Source organism: Ambystoma mexicanum, chromosome 6q, assembly GCF_040938575.1.
Source record: "Ambystoma mexicanum isolate Mex_15411 chromosome 6q, UKY_AmexF1_1, whole genome shotgun sequence".
In the NCBI taxonomy this organism is placed as follows: Eukaryota; Metazoa; Chordata; class Amphibia; order Caudata; family Ambystomatidae; genus Ambystoma; species Ambystoma mexicanum.
The window spans coordinates 93206942-93233014 of record NC_090937.1 but is presented as its reverse complement, the minus strand read 5'-3'; the positions used below and the strand labels follow the sequence as shown (position 1 = coordinate 93233014).

The window sequence follows — 26073 nt, the reverse complement described above, 5'->3', positions numbered from 1 at the left end:
CCATCAAAGCCCTAGAAGAGATAGGTAGGCCAAAGAGCCTACTCACCATCATCCAAGAGGAGGATAATCCACACTACATTTTATCAGTAAACAACATTAAAAAGGGTGCATGGGAACATCTGAAAATAAATGGACAATATGCTAAACATGATGATCGATACGGGCTCTCCCTACACCATGGTAGACATTGACACATGTACCGACATTTTTTGAAAGGTTCCAAGGAGCTTCAGATAAACAAACATTAAAGCAGTTGGATACGGCAAAAGCCCCATCGCCATCCTGGGCTACCAGTGGGCCCATCTGAAGTTTAGTGATAGGTCTGTCTGTTTCAAACTATATGTGGCAAACAATGGATCGTCCATAGTAGGGTGGGAAGAACAATCCACGTTACGGATCCGAATACACCCAATTGAAGAAAAGCCCATTTTGAGCATTATTGAACATGTTTCCTTCTCCAAGAAGAGTCTAATGGAATCGTTTCCAGATATATTTACCAACACTGTGGGAAGACTTTAAGGTTTCCAGCATTGCATAATATTAAAGAATGGTGCAAAACCCAAAGTACACAAAGTATGCAGCATACCCATTGGAACCAAGGATGCCCTACAGAACGTGCAGCAAAGACATAATTGATCCTATTGAGTCTTCTGAATGGTTGGCCCTATTGTCATTGTTTGTGAGCCAGACAACAGCATTAGGATGTGTGTAGATTTAAGAGACCTCAATGCTAACATATGGGTCGATAGACGTCCCATTCGCAACATAAATGAAATGCTATTGACAATGAAACCTGCAAAAGTTTTCACAACTCTCGATCTATCGTCGACGTACCACCAAATTGCTGTGGAAAAAGAATCAAGACACCTCGCCTCTTTCATAACACCATTGGGGGCATTCAGGTTTAGGCGCATGCCATTTGCATTGGCATCCACAGCAGCTTTTTTTCAAAGGTTGATGCACCAGTTATTGGGGGGCCTAGATGGTGCATACTATTTTCAGGGCAACATATTGAATGCGGCAATGTCTGTAGAAGAACATTACACAAAACTGTTAAGTGTCCTGCAAACAATCCGCGATAGAGGGCTTACCTTAAAGATAGATAAGTGTAAAATTAAAGTGAATAAGGGAACATATTTGGGCTATGTAATTACACAGCATGAAATTAAACCCACCAAAGAACTAGTGGAGACAATATCTAAAGTGCCTCCACCGGTGAACAAAGATGAATTGTGCTCATTTTTGGGAATGGCAGATATTACTCATTTTATTCCAAACTTTGCAAACAAAACAGAATATGTAAGATCCCTAATGATAAAACGAGCACCATTCGAATGGACGGAACAGTGTCAAAAATAATTTATAGAGATTAAGGAGGGAGTAAAAGAAGCCCCTACTCTCAAAATGTTTTCTCCACGGCAACCAGTATCCTCACAGTAGATGCGAGCAGCATAGATCTGGGGTGCATACTCAAACAGATTCAGGACAGAAGTGATGTGACGATTGCATTTGCTTCTCGAGTATGGAATAAAGCAGAGCAAATTTCTCATCCATTGAGAGAGAAGCTTTGGGAATATATTGGGCACTTCGACACTTCAAAACACTAATTTGGCGCTTACCTGTAACAATCAAGACTGATCACAAATCTCTTGTCCATATCATCTGTTGTTCCAAGTCACTTTCAACCTCGCCAATGATCAACAGATGGTTAGTGAACATAATGTAATGCAATGTCAAGGAAAATGTTGTGGTGGACTGCTTGTCATGATTGCCATGGAATGATGCCAGTGAAGAAGAACAAGGAGACAAAATTGAAGAATGTGTCATAGCAAAAATCCAACCTGCCATCTCAAAAGAGGAAAGGGAAGAGGCTGTAAAGGAAGATGAGGAGATGACATGGTTACAACGCATGATTCTGGAGAGATGAAAAGATGGAAAAGACAAATTCCAAGGCTATGCACAAGTATGCGACGAGATAAGTGTAAGTTGCAGATGCCTACACAGAGGAGAGCATTTAATTCCCCCTGTGTGTCTTCTCAACAGAATGCTACAACATGCCCATAAAGGCCATCTAGGGAGGAATCTTACCAAGCAACGCATAAGAGAGAAATACTGGCGGCCTAATATAATGAAAGAGACGGAAGAGTTGGTGAAGACATGCCAGGTATGTGCCAACAGCGGCAAGTCAAAGAAACCACATACGGCTCCACTTATACCAATAAAAATACCTGAGAAAGGTTTGGTGCAAACTGGCAATGGACATCATTGGCTCATTTGTAACTATAGGGAACTATAAAGTGTTCATAATTTGCCTTATGTATTACACATCTAAGTGGGTAAAGTGGGGAGTTGTGGAAGACAATGTCACCACCAGGAAAGTTATTCTATTTTTGGAGGTAGTGTTCAATAAACACAGACATCGCTTTTGGATCCAGTTCCTCGGGGTGCACCAGTGCGGGGGGGGATCACCTGGGTGAGGGGTCATCGGGGAGTGGGACGCCGGATGGCGAGATGTGTGTAGAGGAGCAGTCACATGCTCAGGAAATCAAGTCGCAGGAAATCCCACCGCCTACCTCCTATATGTTGCAAGCCTGAGATCGTGCGATGCTTAAACCCAGGAGTTTTGCCAATTCCGCAGCGTATATTCGAAAGAAGGTACCCACTGAGAAAACCCTATCAAATGTATCCTCAAAGAGACGACAATCTGAGGGAGGAACTCCCCAAAGGAATATGAAAATTAGCAAAAGAGGAGCTGGTGACCTCACGAAAGACGAGCGTGATACCCTGAGAATACTGGATTAAGAGGATGCATGGACAGTATAGAAACTGATGACGAAGTTAAGAATTGAGTAATCTTTCATGTGTGAAAAGAAGATTGCAGGTGTGAGAAGCAGTGCAGAAAATGCAAGCTGTTCAATAACTGTACAGATGCTGTAACTCAAGTAGATTAAGTAATCTTAGAAGCTGGCTATAAGTATTGAATAGATTGCAGGCGAAGCCGGCATTGTATAGAAGCTGGACATCGGTGTCATGAATTAGGTAAGCCTGCACCCATGGAGAGAAAGGCTGAGAATTGCGTTGCAGCACGAATAAGCTGAGATAATGGAAGAGTCTAGAAAGGCTGTCTGGCCTGGTGTCAAAGCTGAAGCAGCTAAGGCCGGTCATCTATTCTTGAAGGTGGTGATCGTGAGATGCTCAATCATCCTTTGTTAAGGTGCAAAGAAACAACACCAAGTTTGCCAAATTTTATTCATTTAAGACATTTAAATGCTGCAAAATGGTCCAAATCGTGTTCTCCTGTCACGTAAGCCAAGGATGGAAATAGAGCTGAGCGTGGAGTTCTAGAACGACGATAGTGAGTGCTCACACTCCCATATATTCCCTGAGACAATGATACTTTGCAAGGTCAAGTTCAAAGACAATCTTCATGGCAGAAGGCATGGGTGAGGAGAGATGTTGGGCTAATTGGGTGGGGAGGTAAATTCAAGTCCACCTCCTGGCACCTGGGTCTGAGCTTACCTGCTGCTAAGTGACAACCAATTATAGAGGGCCATATAATGAAGGGCCTTCTAGTTTGAGAGCCAATGATATACCGTATACTTAATAGTGTTGAAGATGACATGTTTTAGAGGTAGGCATAAGTTGTCCAACTGATAGTAGATAACCAATCACAGTCATACCCCTTATAGAAAGTATAATTAGATGTTCCCCTTGAACCCATCACAACCCCTCGTAGGTTTTTCTCATTTGCCACGTAGTGTGACATCACGAATGACGTATTTTATGCATAAAAAGATACGGTTTAAGAAATGTATTGAGAGCTCGAGCGAACATCCGTTGATGTACTTTGTAAACTCCCTGTTTTAGATAATTCTTAATAAAACAGCACCTTTGCCATCTTCCTGAGTTGATCCGATTATTTGGTGTTGGAGTTATTTTGCATCCCCATCCATTGCATGCACGATACCCAAAGTACCCTACGCTCGCGTGGTTGCAGTTCGGATGGTTCAAAGATCCCAACAAGTTTGTCCCCAGTCTTTCAGATGATTGAGTATCCTCTGCCATTAAGCCAGAAGATCGCGGGGTTTCCTGGGGAGAGCAGCCGATAGAAAACTTGCAAGAAGAACCGAGATGGCGAGTAGGTCCCCCTTTTATGAAATCCCTGCCACAGGCGCTCTGCGGATGAAAGGCAAAGTGGTCGGATTGGAGGAGGAGTCGATAAAGAAGGCCTCAAAATGATTAATAAACAAATGGTGAGTAGATTAAGGGGAATGGCAAATGAAGGGGATGGAGTTGTGATAATTTTAAGTAACGGGAAATATTGAGTGAAGAAAAGATAAGCGCCTAGAGTCCTAGCTCAAGGGAGTTCAGAAGGAGACGTCTCAAATTCCCATGGGAGTAGAGTGAAATATATAACGCTTAAACAGGTTTACGTAAGGCGACGTCTCAAACCCTTTAGAGGGTATAAGTAAAGGTGAGAGAGAAAAAGATCAGTGTTTAATAATGTTAATGTCAACTAGTCTGTTTTTTGCTGAGTAAAAATATCAATGAGCGATAGAAGTTGTGAAATAAGTGACAAAATTGAGGAGCAATAGTAATTGAACCTAGCGAAGTGGTTTGTACCAATCCAAAGGTAGAGATAGCTAATTAAGAAATTATAGGCTTGAGCAGTGATTGATGGGGTGCGCTCATATTTGTTGTTTTAAAAGGTGTTGAAAAAGTGGTGATTTAAGAAAAGTATAAAGGTTATTTTATAAGTCTGGTAAGTATTGACTGTCAATTGAGACTCGTCATTATGGGAGATACTCCTCTGATGCACTTGTGTAAAATGTTACCAAAACATATGCCCAAGCTCACACAGTATAGTGCGGAATGGGTGAAAGGCATGGCAGATAAAATGTTCATGCCGTGGCCACAAGGGGGATCATTGTAAAAAGTGCTATTGCAAAACATGACTACATACCTGCACACTGCGTACACGGGGAAGAAATTAGAGAAAAGGTTAGTGATTCTACAGATCTGGTTTACAGTAAAAAACGGATAATCCTCCACCTGAGGAGTGGATGCGAAGCCAGTGTAAGGAGGAAGGTGTTGAGCCTTGAGCTCCCTTTGCCTCGCCTGAAGTAAAAGGCGCTAGTGCGGAAGAAATAGGGTTATATCCTTTAAAGGAACTGAAAGTGGTGACGTGGGTTAGTAATCCAATATACAAACCTTCCACTTATAGCAGCAATGATTATATTCCAGAGGAGAATAAGAGAAGAGAAGAAATCTATAAGATTGTACAAAACAAAGAAGAAAAGGGTGAACAGTCAAATTTGTCGACAGAAATAGACATGGAGATTAAGAGATGGAAAGGAGCGAAGGATAAAGCTGAAGGGATGGCGCTTGTGCAGAACGAATGGATGGAAGCACAGATATTACTGAAAATAGATGAGAAAAGCATCGAGGTAGTTTGGCAAAGAGAAGATAAGGACAAACAAAAAAGAAAAGAGAAAGAATGACGGAAGAGATTGAAAGAAGATGAGCAGAAAAGGAGAAGAAGGGAGCGACGTGAACAGATGTATCAGGAGGAGCAAGAGAAAAAGAACAGCTGAAGAACAAGGAGTATGACAATAGACGCAGAGTTTTGATGCAGAAAGCATCAGAATAAAGATTGACAAGGCCTATCAAGTTTGGAATCAGGGGGCAGGGATCAATCCCTAGCATTTTAATCACAAAGCCAAGAAGAAATTCCGTTCAGTCACGGATGTAGAGCATTGTCAAAAGCAGACTGAACTTGGAGAAAGGTGAGGGAGATAATAGTCACACTAGTTGGGGGGTAGACATGTCGGACGAGGAAAAAGAACCCAGTCTTAGGGTAGAAGGGGGACGCGCATGCGCCCCTGAGGGGAAGCCTGCAATTGGATAAAGAAGCAAGATGGTCAGATCTTAGCGTATCCAGAGTGTCCTGGATGATGATCGTATAGTGAGAAGGGAGAATCACCGCCACATGTGAGCAGGTTAAGATCATTAGCGACAAGGAGATGAACCGGGACGATCGTCCCTGCCATGGATAGACTAACTATAGGAGTCGACTGAAGGTTGGGGTTTACGCAGTTTCCCTTATTGGAAAAAGGGGGAGCAAGACCACAGTATAGCCCATGGCCGCAGATTGATGAGGATAATTTAAGGTGAAAGTTCCCGAGTTTGACTTTGGATGCTGGGAAATGGATATATGAGTTAGAAAAAATGACAGGAACAAACACGCTGGCGATAGGAGACATGAAAGGTCTCCTGGCATCTATTCATGGGGACAGAGCTGACGACATATGGAGGAGAGCAGGATATTCAAGTGTGAACATGCAGAACATAGTGCATGACGGAGTGCCATTTTATAATTGTAGAACAGATGTGTTGAGGGCTCTCAGGGTACAGTATCCTGACACATCAGATGTGGGTGCAATTATGACACATAAAAAGAAGGAAGATGAAGACCCTATTGCTTACATTCAGGACATTCAGGTGAAATGGCAACTTCAAACTTCGCGAGCCGTGGGAAAAGACAGTGGCATTATTTTACCACATTTTATGCCAGGGTTTGCCTGAGCCAGTGCAGAGACAGATGAAGAAACAAGTGGGGATGAAAGCAAAACCATGGGCTGAGATACAGCTGACGATAGTGCATCACTGTCGGCTATTGCAAGAGAAACATAAGATGAGACTAGGAAAGTCGGGGAAGCCAGGTTAATTCAGAAATAATGGTCTAAATTTGCCATAAAGGGGCGGTATTGACGAGTGGGTGCATCACAGGCAAGTTATCAACACCCAATGGATCAAGGTGGATATGGGTTTGTGCCATGAGGCAGAGGTACGGGCTATAGAGGAAGAGGAGGTGGATTTCAAAATAATCAAGGTGGGTTTCAAAATACACAGAATAAGAAATAGAGTATCCAGGGAGGATATTACCAAGGGGGACTTGTCAGACGGGCACCCCCAATATGTTGGACTTGTGCGATGACGGGGCACATTGCACGCGTATGCCAGAGCCAAGGGAATGTACAGAATGGCCAATTTTCAGAGGGTGGACAGCTGTACCATATAGTACAAAAACTAGAGAAAGGTTTGCCCAAGATCACACATTTTAACAGACGCAAGCACCGCGAGTACAGCAGGTACAGCAGCAGGAGTGAGTGAGTGAAAATGAATCCAACACAAGGGCAGTCGAAACAAGCCCCTATGCAGACACAGCAGTATGCAACCACAGGACAAACATTGAAACACAGAATAGGAGGTGCCACTGTGGTAGGAGAAATTCCTTTCACAGGGACTGGGATTAGTCTGTACCCACAATAGGATAGCTCACAGGGTGACTTGATGTGTTCAGTACTATCCATGACACCAGACCCCCCAAGAGGAACCAAGGGTTGATGTGACGATAGGAGGCAAACCTTTTCTTTTCCAGTAGACACTGGAGCTACTTGTCTCCGAGAGGGAAAATATCCAATGTCAGGAATTGCCATGAATGCTCAAAGGTTCTCTGGAGCTATGAGTCGAGTTCCTTTTACTGATGAATTACCAATCTCCATAGGAGAGTGTGACATGTCTGTTCCTTTGTTATATTCACAGACACAGACAGACGCTGGTTAACATTTTGGGAAGAGATTTAATGATCAAACTGATAATGACAATTTCATTTACTGATCAAGGGATAGTGTGTTCCACTCCAGGAATACACTATTTAAACGTGGGCAAATTTATACTGGCATTCACAGGGCAAGTGGCTCTGCGAGGCTTTCCAGTAGATCGAGGTTTTTCTGTACGGAGTAAGCATTCTGCTGACATGGTTACCTGTCTTAGTGGGAAAGATTGTGAGGATACCTGATTTGTTTAGACCACAAATACCTATGGACGAAGAGGCATAACAGATTATCCCTATAGAATTGGAAGTAGCTATAGTACAAAGGGAAATGGCTATGCTCAAAGGAATAGATGATGGGGTAGACCATGGAGAACAGTAATAGCTCTTGAGGAAAGGTGCAGATTGACTGACATAACTGATGACAACATGTTCAGGGAAGACTGAACAGATGATAAAGTGGTGTTCTTTATGAGCATCACATACTGGATAAGAAAAGAGAAAAGGGAAGTCCCACAGTGAATGGCGATAATGCGGCAGCGTCCAGCATTTTTTCAGGAAGACTTTGAGAAGGTGTTGAGCGTCCTTTGGACCACAGGCCCTTATGAAGTAGGTTTGTTAAAGGGAATAGGGGAAGTTAAAATAAAGCTTAAACCAGGAGTAATTTTACCTGGAGCAAAACACTACCCTATGTCTCGAGAAGCTGATGAAGGTATGTTTCACACCATTTCAGCACTGATGAAACAAGGGATTCTGGTGCCATAGGAATCATTGTGTAAAACCGCGGTGTATCCGATCAAGAAATCTGAGAGGGTTGTGGAGAGTCATACAAGAAATAAGACCGATTAACCAGATTGTAGAGGCAGAGTTTCCTGTAGTTCCTAATGCAGCGATGATACTGTGCAGTATCCCAGTGGATGCTCGATATTTCACGGTGATCAATTTAAAAAATGCGTTTTTCTCGATCTCGTTGCACAAAGACTCTCACAAGACTTGACTTCCTTTACGTTTCACCAAACTTGACTGAAACATACTAGGTGGCCCCAGGGGTACTCTGTGTCCCCATCGATTTTTAATAGAGTCCTACAGATGCATCTAGGCAATATTGATCTTAAGAGTGCAGTGATAAAATACATAGATGTCATTTTAATTTGTAGCACCACGGAAGATGAGTGCAGACAAGATTCTATTCAGTTGATGACTATTATAGCAGTCAAGGGATATAAGGTAGACTAAGAGAAATGACAATACTGCCAAGAAGAGGTGTTCTACATAGGGCTGCTGATTTCACATGAAGGAAAGAAGGTGACACCTGAAAGAGCTGAGGCGATTATGAAAACCGCAAACCCAAATACAGTGAAACCAGATGCAACAGTTTTTAGGGTTATGCAACTATGTTAGAGCCTGAGTGTTTGATTAGAGTACATACACAAGACCCCGTTTGCAAGATTTAAAGAAGGCACAAGTGGACAAAGTAAAAGTAGAATGGACTGAGGAAATGGAGGAAGGGTTTGAGGAGCTGAAAAAAAGCAATTTGTACAGCCCCTGTTTTGGGAATTCCCAATTATGCTGAGGACTTTTATTTGTTTTCACACACAAATGGGACAGTCATGACAGCAATGCTAACCTAGAGAACTAAGCGTTTAGCGTATTACAGTGGGATTTTAGACCCAGTTATGAAAGGACACTTTCCTTGCAAACAGTCTTTGGCAGCTGCTGCGTTCGCAATTGAGAAGGCTACACATCTATTGGCTGCTCTATGACTCTCATTGTGGAACATGCTTTGTTTGCCATTTTAGAGAAACCCATGGGCACATTGACATCCCAAAGAGCTGGAGCCCCGCACATTCCCTTATGAGCTCTGTCATTTTGAAGTGCTGGCTCGAGCTGTGTGTTTTTTAGGAGCGGATCTTCGGCAGATCGGGCTGGAGTTGCAAAGGGTGTCGTCTTACTCCATGATCACCCTTAAGGTGGTTTTCTTGGTTGCCATCACTTTCACAAGACAGGTGAGTGAGCTCCAGGGTTGTCTGTTTTACCTCACTATTTGTTTTTTTCCAAAGAGAAGGTGACTTTGAGAGTGAGACCCTCCTTTCTGCCTAAAGTTGTCTCGGATTTCCATCCCTCCCAGAATATTCATCTTCCTGTGCGAGGCAGAGGAATGTTACCTTCGGCTGGACCCAGTGCGGGCCCTTAAATTCTACGTCTCTCGTACTGGAGGCTAGGATAGATGACCAGCGCTTTATGGGTTACCCTGGGGCTCAAGCTGGAAGGGCGGTCACCAAACACACCTGTCAAGGTGGATCATTCTCTGATTACCACCAGAGGAGTGGCTTCCACCTCTTCCCTGCAGTGCGATGTCCCCCTCCTGGACATCTACAAGGCTGCGACGTGGGCTTCTTTGCACACGTTTGCAAAGCATTACTGTTGGATTTCCTTGCGAGACAAGATCCCTGTTTTGTTATGGCACAGCGTTTTCTGGTTCAGGTGGTGTCCTTGTTTCTTCTCCTCCAGATTTACGTACTGCTTTGGGAGTCTAACATAGATGAGGAATCCTCGGGAGGAAAAAATCAATTAGAAGAATAAATTACTTTCCTCTTTCTGATGCATCTTCCTCCCATGTATTCTTCATCGCCACCCTAACTGCTTCTCATGTCGATAGCTACTAGACCATCGGTTCTGCGGCCCTTCAGCTTCAGCGTGCTAGGGAGAAAGGGTGTAACTGAGGTCACGGGGGCGGCTCAGCTATATACACTGACCCTGACGTCATGAGCCGTGCTGGGCTGACTGGTGCAGAAAGGTTTTGGGAGAAGGGCTGCGCTTGGATAGAGATCTCATAGATGAGGAATACGTGGGCGGAACATTCATTTGAAAGAACATTACCGAGAAGTAAGTAATTTGTTCTTTAGCGCCACACACCATGGGTAATAATAAGCAGCGCTCAGTTGCCCAAGGGTTCATAGAGCTATATAAATGCTAAATTATTATTAATATTATTAGACACACCACTGAAATTTTGGTTTATGGTAACTTAACCTGGGTGACCTACAGAGCCGTAGCAGGACATGACATTGATGACAAATGGGTCCCAGGCTGCATAGTTAACAAAGGCCTGCCAGTTACTAATGTAAAGCATTTCATTATTAGCCGCTGCATTCGTATGCATACATTTTTAGGTATTTGAAATTGTGATGGGGTGTTAGGACGTGCATGTCAGGCGAGTGATTGGAGGGGAAAAGGAGGACAGGAGTCAGCTCATTCTCACAGCAGTCCTTAAGTATGTTGTTTCAGACTTTAAGGAGAGAATTAACTGATTGGAACATTGAAGCTGAACCAGAATAGTCTCTTTAGAATGTGTAAAGAAGTTAGATGCCCACCACAAAAGTAAGTTTGCCCCTCCCCCAAAGTCTCTGAAGTTATCCCCCCCTACCGAAATGTGTAGGGAAAACCTGCTGCCCTTTGAAATGTTATCTTGGTTGCACCCCTGATATTTGATTGCTTCAAAAGTAAAGGAGAACAAAGGAGAATATGTTTATTTTATACACATGTCCGCCAATATAGGATAGGTCTGAAAATACAACTGACTTACCAGTTTCTTGTTGACAAGTAGCCAGAATTCTGACGATTGTTTATTGATAAGTGTGCTTAATATACACTGGCTATCTTTGCACAGTATTTTATATTGATAACTAATCATCTACTTCTTATAGCCCTTCTTTTGAGGCTCCCATAAATAGGCCCATTAAGATTAATTTTAGTCGGGGTTCTTAGATTTCACTTAGTTCCTTTTTCTAAGTTGAACCAAATCATTGTAGCGATGCGGTTTCATGCATTGTTTCCGCAATTGTTGAAGTACTAGGACCAGTGGCAGAGGCAGCTTTTGGTGCCAGGGAGGGCAGATCGCTCCTGATGGGACACCACACCTCGATTCTATAATTCATGGATGAGCTCTCACAGGGAAAGTGGTAAATGTGTTCAGTGAAGGGTCCCAAATGTTTCCTTAAATTAGCATGAGTGACCGAATGTAGCCCTAAATAATTGAGGGGTATTCAGGGGTGCTTTTGCCCCTACACCCCAGGTTTTTTAAAAATAATGTGCTGAAATGATGCATTTGCAGCACCATTTTTAAGGAAATGGGATGAAAAGTCATAACATGTATAATTGCTTCTCTGCAGAAACAATAAAAATATCCAGAAATGTTCTTGATACATGGGCAGTCATGCCTGGTGAATATTTTCCGTGGAGTGGCCTAAGTATGTCCTCAAATTAGTGTGAGTGACTGAGTTTAGCGAGAGAGCACAGAATAATTAAGTCGAGACATTTCTTGTTAAAATAATGTGCTGAAATAAAGCGTTTTGCAGCCCAATGTTTGACGCAGTAAAAAGTCATACAATTTACAGTTGGTTCACATGAAATGCCATGCCAATAAAAGTACACTAAATAGGAGCAATTTCTACTATTTTCATTATGCTGCAGCCACAACCTATCTTTGCCAGTAGGAGTCACTTTAAGGGGGCGTGGCTTGACGCCGATGAAGATGGCTGCTTAGTCACGCTGCTCTGGCCCGCCGCATATCATAACATTCTGCAACTTTGTTCTCTCTTCAAACCCTCCCCCTTCTCCTCACCTTATTGCAGCAACAGCTGCAGGCTACTCGCTCTCAAGTTCCGGCGCGCTCTGGGGCTTTTATAAACATTGTCTCCATCCTGCAAGGCCCTGCGGCGTTGAGCAGAGGCGCCATTTGTCACCTGTGAGGAGATGCCGGGCCGCAGCGGTGATGTAACTTCCAGGGCCCAGAGGGCCCAGAAGGCCCAGACAGGCCTCTCACTTACTACTCAGCGCCACCTCATGGACAATAAGCAATAGTGCACACATCAAGGATAAATTGCACTAAAAGTATAGCACAAAAGAAGAACATAAGGTGAAATGTATTCTACTTCACCCCACAACTTTTTTCTACCATAGTCCAGAGATAACATTTTCTGCCCCCCTAATTCACTTCAATTGGGGTATTCTTAGCGCCTCCCTCCTCTTTCTGTGCCGGTTGGATACCTCTGAGCTCATTATATCAACACTATATTTTTGGGGGTTTAATCGCTCAATATGGCCTGCAGCTAAAATAATCAGATTTGTCAAATGCCTCTAAAGATGCACAAACCTCCTCTGTTACACTTAAAAGGCTCCAAAGTGATTTGCCGCCACCATCACGTTCACAGGACCCTGCCATTGAAGCCATTCTTCAAGAAATAAGGTCGCTCAAACCATTTATTGAAACCACCAACCAAAAATTGCAGCAGCTTGAGGACCGGTATTCGAAAATAGAATGAGTGAGGTGGAAAATAGAATAGGTCATGTGGAAGACATGACATGGCGAAATGTAAATGAAAGCATTTTATTTAACTGGCTCTCAATAAAGGAAAAGCTCCTGCAGATTTTGGTGTTGATAGCTATGCTCACACCCTCCTCCTCTCTCCCCGACCCGCAGTGTCCATGATGACTCCTTTAAGGCACGCCCTGAAGAACAAAAGGAAAAGGGAAACATGCAACCCCAGAGCTCAAAGCACATTAGGTGTTCAAATTCACTTCGCTAATTGGGCTTCACCTGTTACCAACGGGGTCCGTGGAAAGTTCTCATATATAGTACTCATTCTTTTGGAAAGCCTGGGCAATTACTTTTTTAGCACTTTTCTTGTTATTAGTAGTGCCTTTTCTAATATGTAAATGTTTATGTAACTGGAATTGTGGTAAATGTTTTGGACTGAAAACCCACAGACATCACAGGTTTCCTACCAAATCCCTTATAAGTAATTGGACATTGAAAGTGAGCACAGTGGAGTAGCTTTGCTGAAAATGTTGGGGGGACATGACCTCTAAATGAAAGGGGCCCCTGACAAAAGAGTGGGACAAAATGGTGTGCCACAAAAATTTGGGAGATGGGGGGCAAACACCCTTGTCCCCTCCCTAAAATTTCGCCTTTGAGTGAGCAATAGCAAAACTCCTCTTTAAAAGCTCAGCCTACGTCTAAGAAGTCTGTTAGTTTGACACGCAAAAAAAGAAAGTCTCATTTCATATGGTTATGTGGTATTCACATTTTCTTAACAGTGCATAACAACAAACCGGAAGTTTGTGTTAAGAATCTCAGATTCACAGCTCAGCCAAGATTTGTGATGCATGGCAAATATTTTGATTGCACTATGCATTGACTGCAAAAATTGGGAGTTCCCAAAGCCTGCATCATTTATACATCTCAATAATTGTGTCAAAACAGGGCAAAATAAGTCTGTGATCGAGGAGCGTCTTTAAGAGATGGTTGCATTAGGTTGACAGAATAAAATGCAGTTAATGACTTAATAGTAAATCAGTATACCGAGATTTTGGTTGGAATCGCAGATATATTTCAGCATAGCAATGCTCCAAAGGCCAGGCTCAGAACGAAATACAGACTTACACTGAGCTAAAGAGAGTATGAGAACATTACAGAGGAGTGTGGGATACCCTCTGCTGAGAACGAACATGGGTCCCAGGGTAATCCAGATATGGACCCCTTGGTCAAAGTGCTTAGAGAGGCACAGTTCCACCTCACTGAGCAGGCCCAACAAGGCCGAAATACGTTTCTGGGGTTGCTGATGGTACTCTAGTTCAGAGAATTGCCTAGGATTTATGTGCTGGATCACCCTTGTGGGTGTGACCAGACTGATGTGAAAATTAATATTTCTCCTCTGTGAAGGGTGACGTGAGCTAAAACTTGGTTGTAGACCGTCCTGAATGGGAAACCTCGCATAGAACAGGTTATTTTAACCGTGTTCGTTTTCAGTAGAGAGGCTCCCCCTTTTGCATAAAAGAGTCTCAGAACATGATGTTGTATGTGAAATTACCTTTTTTTAAGGTCTCAAAAGAAAAAAATAGTTCTTAACAAGATCTTTTCACTGGCAACAAACATAACTGAAGTGGGAGTGTGGGGAGAGGGACACAGAAATGTAAAGAGATAGAGATTGAGATACAAAGAGTGAGACACAGATAGAAAGTGAGATATGCGGATAATGGAGTGCGACGCAGTGTGAGATGAACTGAAATGGTAAATGAGCTTCTGGCGTAAGAGCGACTTTAAGACCCTTTCAAGTTGAGCCCTGGCCCACTTAAAGCCTACCACTAAAACCTGCACTTCTCTTTTTTTTCCATTTAAAGCACTGGCCCACGTTCAGAATAGTTTCTAGTGCCTGCCGTCCTCGAGAGGAGATCCATATAGCACACGCAGCTCTTAAAACAGTTAACGTGAGTATGTGGCTGCCATCAATGAGTTATGTAAACTTGCAACCAGGCCCTTGTCTCTAACATGCGTTGTTTTTGAAATTGTTAAACAATCTTTTTTTACACCTTGGACTTGGACTTAACACTCCTTTGCCCAGTATCCATTTCCTGGAATGCCAGAGCTGTGACTGGAATGCTGGTGCTTCGAGGAACGCCCTTTTACGGGTCCATTGGCATTCTCGCGCCATTCTTTGCACTGTCACTGACTGAGAGATAACTATGAACCCAGTCAAATAAGCGGCAGAATGGGAAGAAAGCAGAGCAGGGTGCACATATTTTTATTTGCACGGAATGTAGTTTAATTTGTATACGAGACCGCCGCTGTGTCGCTTTTATTCTGCAGTGCTTGTACTGCCACCGCCGTTCCCACCTTCTCTTTGTTTGATGGGGTGCTGCGATTACACAACATTAAATTGTGAGGTGAATATGCTAGTGTTTCAATTTGCACTTGCTTTACGGTTTAGCGGAGTCCATCGTAATGATTCTTACTATAATTGTACGAAGCACTTCTGTTTTGCAGAATGTGGCCAATGGTAGTTGCGTTTCGTGCACGCACACAGTTTATCGGCATTTGGTATCTTCGCGGAACCGGAGTATGGGAGCACGCCAGTGTCTCCTTGTTTGGAGAAAACACACAATTGTGTCTGTGGTGTTGTTAGAAACGTGAGTGGTGTTGAGGAGCCCAAGGCTATCCTTGCGTGGCTGCCCCCCGCGCGTGTTAGGTAACAAGGTCCTTTTACATAAGCCTGGGACAGGGACCGGCTGTGGGAGGCGCCCAGGCCCTGCCCCGCTCCTCCCCCCTCCCCAGCCTGTATACTACTAGGCGAGACAGAAGCTGCAGTAGCACGCGGGGAGGACGACGATTAACCACTCTATCAGCAGCCCTGCAAGAATAAGCAGTGGCAGGACACCTCCCGTGGACCACTGCTGCTGCTGGGGGTCTGAGTGCGACCACCACCGGGCTGGAGAGCTACATACCATCATCCAAGGGAGAGCGCGAGGCACGGTAAGAGCGCTTACACACTGCAGCGTATTCTTATCATTGGCGACCAGAACAGATGTTGCTTTTTTTGTAAATTAAGGCAAAATGGAGCCGAAGCATGCAGAATGATAAGGAAAGGCAGTTTTTGTTTTTAACGCAAAACGATGCATATTACCGTTCCTATAAAAAATAAATAAATAAAAGACTGGTATGCTTAATTGGGGATGAAGGGTGCATACTTGCCAACACCAAGAAGAGGATGGCTTTTTCAAGTTTTCCAAAATAGTTATTGACATAACACTGACAGCGTAGGTAAAACCATGCCCTGACCTTTGTCCTGATGACATGACATTTTCATCAGAGAAGACGCTTCCGGTCCTGGCTGTCCTTGCGGGAAAGTATAAAAAAATATTCTTGAAAAAGTGACAACCCCTTCCTCGGTATTTCCCCTTCCAAACCACTGATAAATATGATATTTATAACGCGCCTGTACACCAGTGTTTCTAGGTGTCACAAGACAAGGGAGGGGAGACAGGGAAGGCAAGACAAACAATCCTACCTGGTCTTGGGACATTAGAATCGGGCAAAGTGCGACAGCGAGAAGTGCAGGGATATGGGGAAGTCCATGGCAGAGGGTAGGGGAAAGTGCGCTCAGTGCAGCATGGCTCTCAGTAAGTGCAACCAAGGCAGCGCAGCTCTGGGGAGGTACAGGAGGCAGCGGGGGTAACGGTTGCAGCCCTAAGTGTGCGTTAGGCCAGGTAGCACTGCAAGGAAGACTGGACATGGAGCAGCCTGGTACCCGATGAGACTCTGAGAGTACCAAGCAACCAGTCGGCACAGCAGATGGGAAGTTAGCAAGGAAGCAAGGGAGAGAAGGAAGAGGAGAAGGGGAAGGTCTTGAGTCACTTCCGAACTTCAGGTGGACCGGCTAAAGTCTGAGAGGGACAGGGAGGCTGTTCCATAGGGAGGCACCTGCAGAGGAGAGAGATCTACCCCCCACTCTCTGCTTGGAGAAGCCTCTGAACCTCGGAGAGTTGGAGGTAGCATAGGGAAGGGCTCAAGAAGAAAGGTATTTAGACAGAGAGCTGAATATAGTAAGGGCCTCAACCCCAGAAAGCTCTGTGGACGATGCAGAGGGTCTTGAACGTGATCCTTGCAGCCACTGGGAGCCAATGGAGAGATGCGTTCCCTGGGCTTGAGATCAAGGGTAAGTCTCACAGTCCTGTTCTGGATTAGTTGAGGGGGTAAAGAGTAGAGATAGGCAGATTGAGAAAGAGGCTGTTCCAGAAGTCCAGCCTGAAGAGAACTAGGCTCTGGAGACAGTGAGCTTCTAGGGGAAGATGAGAAAAGGTAGAATACCTCTGAGGAGGTCCAGCTGGAAGTGGGCCTTCTTGGCAAGGTCTGTGATGTGCACAGAGAAGGAGAGTGGAGTCGAAGATGACACCAAGGTTTTTTGCCTCATAGGAAGGCGAGGGTAGAGGGCTGGAGCATGGGTCCCAATGAGAAAGATCTCAATCTTATTGGTATTAAGGCATAGATCGTTAAAAGCACACCAATGCTGATTCGTGGATAGACAGTCCGGAATGAGCGAGAAGGGAGATGAGGCTAAGGGAAGCCTGAAAGAGAGCGGAGTGTCATCCGCATGACATTGAAAGCTAGAAGAGAAGGTGGAGATCAGGTGGGCCAAGGGGGCCAGATAGACGTTGAAGAGCCAGGGAGAGAGGATAGATCTGTGGGGGAGACTACATGTGGAGAGAGAGGTGGTAGAGAGAAAGGACCCAAGTTGGACCTAAGAGGGTCGGTCCAGGAGGAACGAGGTCAGCCACACCCAGGTTCTCGCAGAGATGATTGATCAGGGTGGCATTATTAACCATTTCAAAAGGAGACGGGAGGTCAAGGAGGAAGAGGACAGAGAGAGCTAGAATCAAGATTAAGAGATCAGATCTTCACAGGTGTTCAGGAGAGCAGTTTCCGTGCCTCTCGCTGCTCTGAAGCCAGTCTGATGGTCATGGAGACAACCAACAGATTCAGTGTGGAGAGGAAGCTGGGAGCTGGCCAGCTTTTCCAGGAGTTTGCCCAGGAAAGGAGTGATAGAAATCGGGCAATAGTTTGCAGGACAGGTAGGATTGGCAGGCTTTTATAGGAGTGGGTGCACAAGGGAGGGCTTGAGGAAAGAGAGGAAATATCCAGTGGCGAAAGAGTGATTACAGAAATCGGCCAAGGCTGGATCGAGGTTGGCAATGTAGTCCTTATTAGTTCTGGAAGGGTAGGGGAGCGCCTGTTTCGACGATACTTTCATAGATTGGACTTGTCTAGAAACATCGTCGGGTGTTGTCGGAGAGAAGGAGAAAAAAGGAAGAGGAGAGGGAGGGGCGGCTAAAGGGGGACTGAGAGAGGTTGAGGGAGAGAGAGAGGAAGAGGAAAGCGAGGACAGAATGTCCTGAGTTTTAGAGGTGAAATGAGAAGCCAGAGCTGCACAGAGGGATTGGCCAGCTCCTTACATATTTCAAAGAGTTTGCCCGTGTAGTTGGAGGCCGCAGAGACGCAGACTTGAATATGGACCCTCTTCTTGGAGAAGACCGTCTGTATTGCCTTTGGTGCAGGCAGCAGGCCAATTTGCCAGAGGATGCGCTCGAAGCCCTTCACTTCCGCTTAGCCATCCTGCATTTGCGTTTCAGAGTGACAGGGTCCGAGTCATACCAAGAGTTGCACTTGGAGGTATCAATAAGATAACTGTCATGAGAATAGCCAGGGGAGGAGAGGTTCTAAGTTTGGTCAGAAAAAAAGAGACCCATGGTGCAGTGGCCCCCCCACCCCCCAGGCTCCCATGGGAATGAACCCGACGTCCCTGTAAGAGAGCTCACCTCTCATGGTCCCAAAGCAAAAGGAGTACATACATTCTATGCCTACAAACACATTGATATTATGCCTGTGCCAGTGATAGAATGCAAATGAATAGTGCTCTTTTGCTAAGTGTGGCACTATGGTTCCTGCAATCCAGTGCCAGCACATAGATCTTGGGACAGAACAGGGCCCTATTTCAGCCCCTCCCTTAAGGTGCTTTATGGTGCAGTTTACATCCCTGACCGGGACCAGACATGGAGAAAAAATAGTTTCCAAGCTCCAAAAAGAATTGACTTGCATTCATGAATCGCAATTTGTCATCTTTCTCAACACAGTTTGATTAATATCTTTCGGGTCGGAGGACTCATTTTTGGGAAAAATTGTGGTAGTAGGTGAATGTCCAAGTATATTGGCTTAGTGCATTGGGTGATACAACCAGATGCAAATGTCCCCAAGTCATTCAAATAGCTCCACAAAATTAGACAATATTGAACTGTTTGGTATTGGCCCATTGTCTCATGAATCAGCCAGAGACTGCATCTGGCTACAGGGTTCGAAATTGCCAGGAGCTCTTCAGCCTGGTTAGCATGACACCAACAGCTACCAGGAGCTACATTTGGCTCCCAATGCCAATTGGTGCCATAAAAACATATCTTTGTGATTTTAACCGTATATTTAGGAATGTGTATAAACGTGCTTTCAGACACATTTGGAATACGTTTAAAGCATAATGACCCATATATAATGGACAGAAGGCATAGTTTGCATCTCAAATGGGAGGTACATTTGCGACATGCAATATAATAGCTCCTGCTTGCCCAGAAGAAGATCCTGCTTACTCTGTGATGTCAAATACCCAGGAGGTGCCTTAAGCTCCTGTTAATTGAATTCTTATGTTCCTCCCTGCGACTACCACACTGAGTCTCACTGAAGACTGAGTTCCCAATATGGAGCAATGCGTCAACACAATGGACTCCAATCAGCAAAGAAGCTCAGGACTTTGGAGTTAAGAGTGTGCCGAACTCCTTGGTTGACTTCCAATCTCCATAACTCCCACCGAAATTTTCAAAGAAAAAAACGCAATTAGGGAAATCTTTCTTGAACTTAAACACATTTAAATGAGATTTACGCCGGGTGTAATATGCACACTACTTACTAACAGTTTTTTTTTTCCTGCAACCTCTAAAATAAACAGTTTTCCAATTTTAGGCAATCGATAAAATACCCCTTTCCCCTCTTGGATCACCACGCGACCTGCATATCTCAATTACCCCTGTAGCTGGCAAGGTTTCGTCTTTAGCAGGCATCCCAGAGTGTGTTCGACAGAAGACTATAAGTAACCGCACACAAGGCCGGTGCAAGAGGTTTTTGCTGCAACAGAAATAAAAGGCCAATTTTATGCACCCACACCAACAATGGTCCAGATTCACTGATTGCAAAGGCAATCTGGCACCCCCTTGAACCTGTACGCTAGGTGGCTGCCTAGAGTTTCCTACTGCAAAACTAACGCTGGCAACAATTGCGCCCACTTTTATTTTTTAGCTTTCTTTTTTTATATTCATCATTTTATTTTTCCGAAAATATTAGTCATGAAAACAAAACAAATTTTCACCGATCTCACAAAATATTTTATTTGTGCTGATTGGGAGTATTTGATATTGTCGGCCATAATGGAACATAACTCAATTAAGTAAAACTCACTAATCTAATAGTGAAATAATCTATATCCAGTCCATTAATACTTCCAATGATTACCTCGATTAGGCCACAGAGCGCTTTCTGTTGTTAGTTTGATACTAGTCCATTAAGGAAAGGAAAAGTGCTGCAAATTCTTAGGTTCTTTGTAATGCATCCAAGGGTAGTCAAGAGTTCCTATATATCTGGGTATAACTGATCAGGCTCTGGCCTGGCTGACCTCTTTCCTCTCTGATCGACCCTCCCAGGTCCAACTGGGGTCTTTCCTATCATCTATCTTCCTCCCCGCCTGTGGGGTTCCCCAGGGGTCTAACCTCTCACCCTGGCTGTTCAACCAATACCTGGCAACTCTCGCTCACTGTATTGCCATTTTCTGCTCAAATTTCCAGTTCTAGGCTGATGACACTCAACTCATTTTCTGGCTGCCCTCGGCCACCTCCTCTCCCTCTCTCATCTCTGACTGCCTAACTGCCATTCAAAATTGGTGTGCCCCCAATGATCTTTGTCTGAATGCCTGCAAGACGGAGATCCTCCTCATCGGCACACCATCTCCATCCTTTTCCCTCACTCTCTGGCCGGCCTCCCTTGGCCCTCCTCCTACCCCTACCTGTGAGGCTAAGAACCTTGGCGTCATCTTTGACTCCACACTTTCCTTCTTGGCCCAGATCTCTGATGTCTCTAAAAAGTCACACTTCCGACTGCACCTCCTCAGAGGTATTCTGCCTTTCCTCTCCTTCCCCCAGAAGCTCATGGCATCCCAAGCTCTGGTTCTCTCTAGCTTGGACTATTGTAACAGCCTCTTTCTAAATCTGCCTGCCTCTACTCTCCACCCTCTACAACGTATCCAGAACAGGACTGTGAGACTTGTCCTTGGCCTCAAGCCCTGGGATCGTATCTCTCCAGCTTTGAAATCTCTCCATTGGCTCCCAGTGGATGCAAGGATTAAATTCAAAACCCTCTGCATTGTCAACAAGCCTTTCTGGGGCCTGGGTCCAAAATACCTTCAGCTATCCCTCCGCAAATACCTCCCCTCTCGAGCTCTTCGCTCCTCTACCTCTAACTCCCTCAGGGTCAGTCGTTTTTCAAAGAAACGAGCTGGGGGTAGATCTCTATCTTCAGCTGGGGCCTCCCTCTGGAACAGCCTCCCTGCCACTCTAAAACTTGAGGAGAACCATCTCCGGTTCCGGAAGCACCTCAAAACCTTCCTCTTTGCTTCTGCCTTCGCTCCCCTTCTCCCCTGCTGATCTGCTCTCTTGGCACTGTGCACCTGGCAACCCTCTGTCCCCTGGGCCCAGGTACCTGCTCACCCTGCCACCTTCCTGCACTGCCTCCTGGCCACCCCTTGCACTGGGGACTGTATCTGTACCCATACAGCCCCCTCCCATTTTTCTTCTTTTTCTGCACTTATTCAGACTTACCCAGTCTACTGCCTTAAACACAGCACTTGCCACTTGCTGGCTGCACTACCACAGTTTGCCTCAATTTTCTATTTATTTTATTTATCTGTGCTCCTCGGCTTCTGCACTTTCCACTCTCCCCCTTCCATGCACTTTTTCCCTTTTCCCTTTCCCATGCACTTGCGCGTTCTCAATGTCACTGGGCCTAGTAAGATTAGTAAGATCGTTTTTATGTTGTGCTGTGTTCTCCATTGTTCCCCTCCCTTGCCTAGTCGCGTTGTGAAACACTTGTGTACGAGCGCGATACAAATAAAATATCATATCATATATATAGCGAGAATCGGGACCATATCTTTTCTATATGTCGAGACTGCATTATTTAAGGAAGCTGGTATTTTTACCATCACTGTTACATTCCAGATGGGATACCACCTCTCTATATCGCGGGAGTATGAGGGGATCGCCAGTAGCCTGCAATAATTAACTTGCCTGCAGTCGATATGTCCTGTAAGCCTGAATCGAGTGCCATATAAAGTGAAGCCCCCAATATTCCCCCGGCCTCCAGTCCATATCTCCCATAAAATAATTTGAGGGTCCATGTATCCCAGAAAGGTTTAATCACACGACATCCCCACCAGATATGATAAGTTCCCCTTCCCAATGGACATCTCCAACAGAAAAGCAATGAAGCAGGATACATCTTCCTTAGTTTAACGGGTGTGCAATCTGAACATTAGTTTGTAGGCATTTTCCTTTATCTGTACACATTTTGAAGAATTGGCCACCCTCATCCAACTATTAAACCAGGATAACTCAGAAAGCCATACACCTAAATCCTCTTGCCCATTTCCTTATATAAGAATGTGGGATAAAATTGGCCAGGAGTAATTAGAACTGTGTAAAGCAGAGATGTTTTCCTTATCAGGGACGTTTACAAATCTGTCCTCAAACTTGGTAGCATCTCTGGAGGCTGCAGGCTTCACCGTCTGATGCATGATGCAATGCCTTTACTGACCATAGGAATATCTTTCACTCTATTGGGCTCAGGATATTTAGAGAGTTTTAAAAATGTGTTTACACTAAGGGGGGTTTCTCTTTAGAAGGTCTTCCAAAGATTTACCAGGCCAGGATTGTTACTGGTGTCCTATATGGTTTGGAAAGTTTCTCTTGAGAGTCTGCTTCGTTGGCTCCAAACATTAGAGGGAAATCCTTGGCAATCAGTATTAGGTCTACCTACCTCTGTACCAGGTGAAGCTATTCGCTTTGAACTTGGTTTGACATAGTTGACCAATTTATTGAGCATTAAACTAAGTAATTTGACAGCTTTATGCTAAGCCTCTTCTCCAGGTTGATTCAAAAGGGCAATCGTGCCAATAGCACAATTAAAGAGTGTACTGGCTTGTGCAATGATTTCTTTAAGGACATTGATTGGATCATGGAGGAAGACACTAATCTTGGTATTGCTAAAAAAAAAATGGTAATAAGGCGCCAAGTTGAGTATTGTTCTATCAATCTGGAATATTTAGCAACTAAGAAAATATATGGTGAATGACAAACCGAGATTTCCATTCTTATCCCCTCTAAGCGTAATAAGCTACAATGACAACGAATTATGGAGATTCCAGATGCGACTAAGATTCAACTTGTTACCTTCCCTGTTTATCACAGTGGCTTGGGGTAGGACACTATGTGCGAGGAGATCTTGTTGCATATGCTTCATTGAAGCTGAAACTACTCGCCACCTGTTAACACTGCTCGTGCCTTACAAAATTACCAGAGCCAGCTCTCTAGAAAGTGGTGTTAGACATAAGCAGAGTTCAAACCGACCAGTTCTAGTCATGTATAATTCCGGGGAATACTGTTTTTTTCTGAAGCGGTTTATCATGTATGGAATCCCGTTCAAGTGTTATTGTATACATGAGCTTAATTAACTATGCACTTCTTTTTGGATGTGTTTAGATGTATAAAATGTAGCATTCACGTACTGTTTTATAGTAATTGCACTAGATGCAAGTGCGATTACACGTGTATATAGTATTTTTTTTGCATATAATACTATGCACTTTAATAATCAATAAGTGCAATATAAAAAGGCCTCATGCACTTTGGAAACCATTTCTAAATGAGATGAACTTAGCACTTTATTATAGAATAAGCTCAATACTATGCACTTTAATAACTAATAAGTGCAATATAAAGATGTACTATGCACTTTGGAAAATATTTGTAAATGAGATGCACTAGGCACTCTTATTAACGAAAATGGAAGACCATAATCCTGTCAAAAGAAACAACAAATACATATGAACATCAAACACTACCATGTGATCACAAGTGCAACATCTGAATAATATACGATTGTTGCATGTTTTTATTACAAAATGGGAATGATTTCACATGCAGACACGAGATGTCACACTGACAAGTAGTAGGACACCTCAGGCAATATATTTAGTAGATTAAAAACTCAAACGCATTAAAATATAGCAGCCTGTTTTCATAAGGGTAATATGAGGTGCATGTCTGTTTTTTATCAACATGGAAGAGGGACTTAATGCGTTCACCTGTGTATTACTTGTTGTATGGTGAACTGACTGACTCCGAAGACGCCCGTGAAGGGTGAAACGCGTTAGTTCAGGAGTGTTGCTGTTTGTCGAGCATGTTTTTTTTAAATGAAATGAAGATGGGCATCTGTATCACTTGAAATGTAGAAATCCTAAAGAGTGCAGTACATTTTTGGGGAAACTCAAATGAAGAATGGGAATATTCTATATTATCTGTAAAAGGTGTCTAATTTAATTGTAAACCATATAAACAGAAATACAAAATAATAAATGAAATAAAAAAAGACCCAGGGTACTAAATTACTCCTCTCAAAGTCCAGTGTTTGGCTCATGTCGCACAACTGGCCAAGATTTGATAGACCCCAATACTTTCAGGCCTGGAAGCCTACCTTTCTCAACCAGGAGTGAACTGCAATCTCCCAAGACCTCTGTGGGGTTGACATTGTTCGTTTCATAGGTTTAACTATTACATGAGGACAATGTTGCAAACACGTTACCTCACTCACTGTGATTGAGAACCTACCTTGCTTAATCGAAAGCGATTTTTTTTCTTTTGCTCAACCACCATCCAATAAAATACTGCTACCATATTTATTTTTGTGCTTTCTTGATTTACATCCCTTTGGCTGCAAAATGTGGTGATCTATCCATTTTCTCCTAAAATTACAAGAATCCAATACAATTTGCAAACCATATTGTGTGTTTATTTAGTACTACCAGAGCATAGTGTCTCCCTCGACTTATTAAGGCCGTGTGGGCACGTACAGCACAGGTGAGATTTCAATGTAAGTCATGGTGCCAGCCACCCTTCAATTGTATTATTTATCTACGCCTTTGAGTTAAGCAGCGGCAGGCAGAGGACTATGCAATCACAATGTGTCTAAAAAAGGACAAAATACATCCTTGCAGTCAGGGGTGTTACTAGGTTTGGAAAGGATCTGGGGCTATGCTAATGTCGGGTCTGTTGGGACTCTGGGCTAGCTAGCCCTTTGGCTGTAGCCACTGAGCTTCTATCCGGGTCTACAACCAAAGGATCTGGGGCTATAGCCCCCTTGCCCCCCCCTAGCAATGCCTCTGCTAGCAATCCTTAAAATAATCTAAATCTGAACAAAAGGAATATAAAAGAGAGAACCGGCCCCTCTGAGGCAGCCAACAAATAGTGTATTTGGAACTTTTGCTTCCACGCTAAGGGCTGGGCTTTAGCAGTAGCAAATACGCAGGGCCGGGTTTTGCACCCAGAAACTTTGCGCTTTTTCAATCAATGGGTTGCGACCAGGGAATTGCCCCAATCAAAATGTTGAAGTCTAGAAAGCCTAACGAAGTTCCCATTGCTCGAGTTCCTTGATTCTCAGGCCTGCGTGACCACATCATGCCCAACATATATTACACCCAGTCCAGAATAAAGTTGTTTTCCCAAAAATATATATTTTTTTGTAAAGTTGTATTAACTATGAACAAATTGCAATTGATGGTATGGGTTCAAAGTGCATTGCCATGGTTTCTCTCCTTTACTGCGACCATTTTACTGCGACCAGCTAAAAGATCGACTTTTTTAATTTTTACCCCTTTTAGACCCCATACATATTTGAGGGAATGGGTATTGTATAAAATGGTTGTGGGGGGTGTTACCTCGTAGAGGCCGTGTAAAGGAGGACGCGCACACCGGAGATT

General features: G+C 43.9%; 1 protein-coding gene across 5 annotated transcripts in view; it reads left to right on the top strand.

The window, feature by feature from the left end:
• The window catches only part of LOC138515801 (broad substrate specificity ATP-binding cassette transporter ABCG2-like), a 647435-nt gene that overhangs the window by 189350 nt on the left and 432012 nt on the right, over window positions 1-26073 (top strand). For 2 of the 5 annotated variants that reach the window (XM_069630533.1, XM_069630534.1), the window contains one exon: window positions 14798-14884. The exons of 2 other annotated variants lie outside the window; for them this stretch is intronic. In XM_069630533.1, coding sequence (XP_069486634.1) covers window positions 14798-14884 — 87 coding nt within the window. Of the gene's footprint in view, window positions 1-14797; window positions 14885-15733; window positions 15927-26073 lie in introns of those variants that run through there. One more of the 5 variants, XM_069630537.1, reaches the window with a different exon arrangement.